The sequence below is a fragment of the Paramisgurnus dabryanus genome, chromosome 15, assembly GCF_030506205.2.
Source record: "Paramisgurnus dabryanus chromosome 15, PD_genome_1.1, whole genome shotgun sequence".
Lineage (NCBI taxonomy): Eukaryota > Metazoa > Chordata > Actinopteri > Cypriniformes > Cobitidae > Paramisgurnus > Paramisgurnus dabryanus.
Window position 1 is genome coordinate 4,166,833 of NC_133351.1, and position 6,816 is coordinate 4,173,648.

At 41.0% G+C, this 6,816-nt stretch overlaps 1 protein-coding gene across 2 annotated transcripts; it reads right to left on the bottom strand.

Annotated features, from left to right (window-relative positions):
- Nucleotides 1-1,337: 1,337 nt before the first annotated feature.
- gpbar1 (G protein-coupled bile acid receptor 1) lies at nt 1,338-6,342 on the bottom strand. 2 transcript variants are annotated; one of them, XM_065251402.2, is made up of 3 exons: nt 6,232-6,342; nt 3,567-3,647; nt 1,338-2,812 (listed from the first exon to the last, which is right to left on the bottom strand). In XM_065251402.2, the coding sequence occupies exon 3, from the start codon at nt 2,741-2,743 to the stop codon at nt 1,739-1,741; it is 1,005 nt and encodes a 334-aa protein (XP_065107474.1). In that variant the 5' UTR covers nt 2,744-2,812; nt 3,567-3,647; nt 6,232-6,342; the 3' UTR covers nt 1,338-1,738. The 2 variants fall into 2 exon arrangements, with proteins under 2 accessions (XP_065107474.1, XP_065107473.1); XM_065251401.2 differs by having other exon boundaries at nt 1,338-2,817.
- Between the last annotated feature and the right edge of the window lie 474 nt (nt 6,343-6,816).

Below are 6,816 nucleotides of genomic sequence, written 5' to 3' on the forward strand. Positions count from 1 at the left end.
CATGAATACGTTTTAAAGGACTGTAGCATTGGACGGTATAAAGTCATTTTCTATCCTTAATTTTAAGTTTGCGAGGAAAGAAAACAGACAGGAAGGCGGATAGACAGACAGACCAACAGATTAGATGATAGACAGACACACAGACAGACAGATTAGATGATAGACAGACAGACAGTAGATAGACTGACCGGAAGGCAGGCAGGCAGGTGAACAGATATGCAGGCAGGCAGACAGACAGAGATATACATACAGACAGGTTGGGAGGCAGGCGGAAAGATGCACAGACAGACTGACAAACAGACAGAGAGCAGATAGACAGACTAGCAGGCAGGCATACAGACAGAAAGACAGATTACATAGATAGACAGACACACAGACAGACTGACTGCCTGACTGCCTGACAGACAGTAGATAGACAGACTTGCAGGCAGGCAGGCAGACAGACAGACACACAGACATATTAGATAGATAGATAGATAGACAGACTGACTGCCTGCCTGACTGACTGACAGACTGGAAGGCAGGCAGGTATACAGACAGAAAGACAGATTAGATAGATAGATAGACAGACAGACAGACAGACTGACTGACTGACTGACTGACTGACTGACTGACTGACAGACAGTAGATAGACAGACTGGCAGGCAGGTATACAGACACACAGACTGATTATATAGATAGACAGACACACTGACTGACTGACAGACAGACAGTTAGACAGAAAGTAGATAGACAGACTGGCATGCAGGTAGATAGATAGACAGACAACTGACTGACTGACAGACAGACAGTAGGTAGACAGACTGGCAGGCAGGTATACAGACAGACAGACAGATTAGATAGACAGACACACACACACACACAGACAACTGACTGACTCACAGACAGACAGACAGACAGACAGTAGATAGACAGACTGGCAGGCAGGCAGGTATACAGACAGAAATACAGATTAGATAGATAGATAGACAGACAGACAGACAGACAGACAGACAGACAGACAGACTGACTGACTGACTGACTGACTGACAGTAGATAGACAGACTGGCAGGCAGGTATACAGACACACAGACAGATTAGATAGAAAGACAGACACACAGGCAACTGACTGACTGACTGACTGACTGACTGACTGACTGACAGACAGACAGACAGACATACACACAGACAGACACACAGACAACTGACTGACTGACTGACTGACTGACAGACAGACAGACAGACAGACAGACAGACAGACAGACAGACAGACACACACACACACACACACACACACACACACACACACACACACACACACACACACACACACACACACACACACACACACACAGACAACTGACTGATTGACAGACAGACAAACATTAGACAGACAGACTGGCAGAAAGGTATACAGACAGACAGACAGACATATTAGATAGACAGACAGACAGACAGACAGACAGACACACACACACACACACACACACACACACACACACACACACACACACACACACACACACACACACACACACACACACACACACACACACACACACACACACACACACAGACCGACTGACTGACTGACTGACAGACAGACAGTAGATAGACAGACTGGCAGGCAGGCATACAGACAGACAGACAACTGGACGGCATAAAAAGTGTTTTGTTCTTATATTTTATGAAACATTTCATTCACAAAAGGACTGCTGAGTTAACAGTCAAATACACATTCAATTGAAACATTAACTCTTCAAAGTGCAATATCTCTGCTGTTTTGTCCAGCTCTGTTGCGGTTTCTCAGCTTACACATAAGTCTGCTGATGGGCTCTGTGTACTGCTTGTTGGCCAGCCCCAGTATCATTGGAATGACGGTCATGCCGCCGATGCCTGTACAGGACATGATAATGTATAAAGTAGAGCTGGACGAGCTTACACCGCTCTGCAGGGCCGTCATAGCTATCAGCTGGTAAATGATGTACGGCACCCAGCAGACCAGGAACGTGAGAGACACGGCGGCCACGCATTTGGCGTAACGCATGTTGAGCTGTTGCTCATGGTCCGACTGCTGCTGTAGACGGTCGACGGCACGCTGAAGCTTACAAATGTTTTTCACTTGCTTGCGTGCTATATACAACACCCGGCCCGTCATGCCTGCGATGGACAGCATGGCCGGAAGCACCAATCCATACACTTCCAAATAAATAAACGTTTCGGGAAACACCTGCTTGTAGGAGCAAACCTCATTCCCTCCGGTGTAGTTCCCAACTGTCTCGTTTAAGTCCGAGCTCTTGTTTGCATTAGGCTCCACCCAGTTATTCCAGCCAAACGCAGGAAGTGATGCGTAAAGCAATGGTGGGATCCAAACGATTAACAAAGCCATGGGAAAGCAGCGATGGACCCAAAACTGACTGTGGTGCAGTGGACTGACTATGCACAGGTAGCGCTCATAATGCACCATGACTAGATTAAAGAGGAAAGACAGAAACAAAAAGTTGGGTAATATGTAGATCAGCAAGCAATTCTTGAAATCTAGCTTGCGGTCAAGCGACATGCGAGGAATAAACGGCAGGGCGATCCCTGTGAAAAGATCAGCCACCAGCAGGCTCAGGAAAAAGTAGTTGGGAGTGTTGTGTAGCTGACGGTTGCAGGCTATGCCCACTATGATGAAGAGGTTTGCCAGGATGATGATTGAAGACAGTGGCACTGTAAGATAGAAGATTAAGTTCTCGATTCTAGGCTTGTCAAGTGGATCCATGCTGGAGATAAACCCGGAGCGTGCTGTTCCCCGCTGGGTTAAACCAGGCCAAGACTAAGTCCTCTCCATCTGCACTAAGAAATAGGAGAAAAATAATGAAAACCCAAGGAAAGAATTATATCCGATAGGGATGCACGATAATTCGCATGTGATTGTCATTATGCATCTCGTCAGTGAAGCCGGTTCCATGATTACGGCGCATTCACACGGGGCGTAAGCGTTGACGCTTCCCATTCACTTTTAATGGGTGACGACGTCAAGTGTTGGCGAACTGAATTGTGGATCCGTCGGCGCTGCGTCACTGCCGTTGCTTGCGGCAGAAGTTGAACATTTCTTAACTTTTCAAGCGGCAACGCGAGCGTCAGCCAATCAGATTGCCTTATGCAAATAACCTATGCAGAGCCAGCCAATTACGTTTATGGAAGATCGGAGCATGTTCTGCGGCCACTGTGATTGGCTGTTGGCCACGCTTCAGACAAGCCTTCCCTCAAGCGTTAACGCTTTCGCCTCATGTGAATGTGCCGTTAGAGGTAAATCGCCATTACCTGCTTTTAGATGGAGCGGCATTTACTACACAAAGCCGTAGTTCACTGACAATAGGGGCAATTTTGCATTAATTATTGTGGACGTATTGCCTGCGATATGGCCCAGCTTGTCAGTGAACTATGGCTTTGTGTAGTAAATGCTGCTCCATCTGAAAGCAGGTGATGGCGATTTACCTCTAATCAAGGAACCAGCTATACTGACGATATGCGCATGATATCGCATGAAAATTACTGTGCATCCTTAATATTCGATGCATTATATACTACTGTATACTTACTCATCTTATCTGTTTGCTCAGTTCAGTCGCTTGGACGCATAATCATTCATATCGCAGTGCTATCGGATTATTTTGCTGCTTCTGTACATTAGAGAAAGTGAGTGTTAAAGGTGCACTGTGCAACTTTTAGAAGAATCTCTTGACAGAAATTCAATTTAATATAACATAACATAACTAAATTACCCGTGGTGAAAAAGACCTTAAAAAAAATTGTAGAGTTTTTACTACCTTATAATTAGCCGTGTTTATCTACATACATGGCGGTCCCCTTACATGGAAGACACCATTTTGCGATACCATGTTTCTACAGTAGCCCAAAATGGACAAAGTGCTCTACATAGCGCGTTTTGTCACTAAATTGTGTCAGGCGATGACATGTTTGTCTTGATGCGGCTATCGTAACTTGTCTATGGGTTTCAAAAAGGAGGGGTGAGCTGTCGACTGAGCTGTTGGTTGCAATTCACAATCTCACCGATAGATGCCGCTAAAAATCTAATAAGTGCGTTTACTTGCACAGAATAAATTAAAATAGAAACCTATTTTCATGCATTAACATGCAAATCAATAAACCAGCTATGCAGAAAACTGTCTTTACATGGGATTTGGAGATTTGTCAGGTTTCTAGCAGGTAGTGAGGTCACCGCCTATATTACATACTGTATATGCCCTCTGCTTTTTGAATGACTATATGTACTATAGGCGTTAACGTCACTTCCTGCAAGAAACCCAACAAATCTCCAAGTCCCATGTAAACTCAGTTGTCTGCTTAGCTGGTTTATTGATTTGCATGTAAACGCATGAAAACATTTTTTATAATAAGCAGATTTTTGATAGTTATTCGCTTATTTTGTGCATGTAAATGGACTCATAGTCGTTCAAAAAGCTGATGGGAAATCTGTCTTAAGCTATACTGTTGTATCTCTTCTCATGTCTGCAGAACCTTTAATTGTAACATGAGCTTTTATTTTCGCGTTTTCCCTGCCAACTGCTTGAGTTGAGCACATACTTTTATGTGTTACTTTGCGCTTCTTCCTGTGACGTTTATCTTTCACGGGCAGAGACATGTTCAAATCGGTTTTTGCTTATGCCGTTTATAGGCTTTCCCCGATAAAACGTGTTTATATGATCCCACGTGTTATCAGTTTATTAAGCATAATCGGCGTAAAACGTAAACGCACTCACAGCGGACCTTTAAAGAAAAAGTCCACCTGAAAAATTTACTCATGTTATTTCATACCCACATGCTGTTATTTTTTTCCATATGACTCAAGTAATGCTCTGTATTCTCATCAGTAGTATCGGTACCAATATTGAGAAAGCATTGTGGATGATATAAATGGGAGACAAACAGAAATTTGGTGAAACTAAATAAAACATTTTTAATGCAGAATATATATAACTATACCTTTTTAGCTTGGAAATATATTTATAAGATTTGCGTACTGAGGATTTGACACCTCACCATATTTTTTAATAAGACTTTGTTGCACGCCAGTGTTGTTGTGTGCAATACAAAGTAACATCACATAAAAAGTGAATAAGTCAGACGTTATACCAGTGGAAATATCGTCAACTGCAATATATTGATCCAGCACTAATTCTGATTATTTTAAAACCGTATGATGAGGAAAAAATGAAATAAAAGTTGACCATTTGGCATAAATTATATCAAACCTGGTGTACTGTAAGTCATTTGTTGATATGCATTTTTCAATTCGAATGTAATTGTGATTAAATTTGAGGGCTTCAATGAAAGGGAAGATTATGAGTTTGGATGCATATAAACAAATATGAATACAAATGATTTCATATGAATATTACAACTATTTATGAATATGAATGTGATTTAAATATGCATATTAATATAAATATGAATCTTAATGTGAATATGTGAATGAATGAGTTATTTCAGTCTGCTTCTCACACACATAGCTTCAGAAGACTTACAGATGAACACATAGAGTTTCATTTTTGGGCAAACTATTCTTAGCATCCAACAGATCTGTTTGTTTGCATCAGACTTTTGGCAAAAACCTCTTTGGTCCAGCTGGAATATCAGCCAAATATTTATCATAATGTAAATTCATTGCCTTTATTGATTGCATTACAGAAACAAAATGCTAAATAAAGTCACAACCAAAGCAGCTTTTGTGGTAAGTTTTACAGATCTTTGTCACAGGGTTTATTGAGCAAATGCTGCGTGGTTGCATGTGTTTAAAAATTCATATTGGTTTCATGTTCCCATTTGTATTAAATTGTAACATGACCACCGACTCTACACAACTAAAACCAAATAAACTTGCCTCCTTACCAAAGGTGTAAACATGTTAATATTCAATAATGGCAGGATGATGTAGTTGAAGGGTATTGCTCACATACAGTATGTTGCTTTTATTTTACTTTGCACTTCAACAGTTATTGTACATAACACGTATTGTGGATATAAAAATAATTTGTGACACTAATCTTTAATTTTATAAAAGATAAAATGCATGTCCAAATTTTGGTCAAGTTGCAATGCTGATAATAAGAATAACAAACACTTTTGTTAACATAAGAAGATGCTAAATAGAAGCAAGAAGAAGTGGTCTCTGTCTTTGGACCTCAGTGTAACTGAAATGTTCAAACTGTTAAAATGTTAAAAAACATATTTAAAAACACTCACCTAACAAAATGCTGAATCTTCATACAACAGACAGGCATACTAGATGTATCCACATGATGATCTGTGATTCAGTGATATTTCTTTCACTGTACAACAGCATTTGCACCCGAGTTCTCCCATTCGATAAAAGTCAGTCATGCAGGCAGGCAGGATGCTTCTTAAAGAGACAGTGACCTCATTCTGACTCTGGCACTGAAACATCACATTAGGTATTTTAAAGGAATAGCTCACCCAAAAATGAAATTATCTCATATTTTACGCACCCTCAAGCCATCCTATGTGTTTAGAACTTTCTTCTTTTAGCCAGACACAATCAGTTATATTAAATTATACCCTGACTCTGATCAGCTTCATTTTTAAAGCTACAAGAAGTGCATCCATCCATCCATTAAAAACTAATCTATAAGGTTATGAAATGCCTTTCAAAGGGAAGCAAAGGGTTTTTCAAAAAAAAAAAAAAATATATATATATCACCGGCTTCCAGCCAGGGGCGTCGCTGGACCCCTTTTACTGGGGCATGTGCCCCAGTGTAAATCTTTTGTGCCCTGATCTAAATCTCAAGTTTAAATTTCATAGTTAACTAG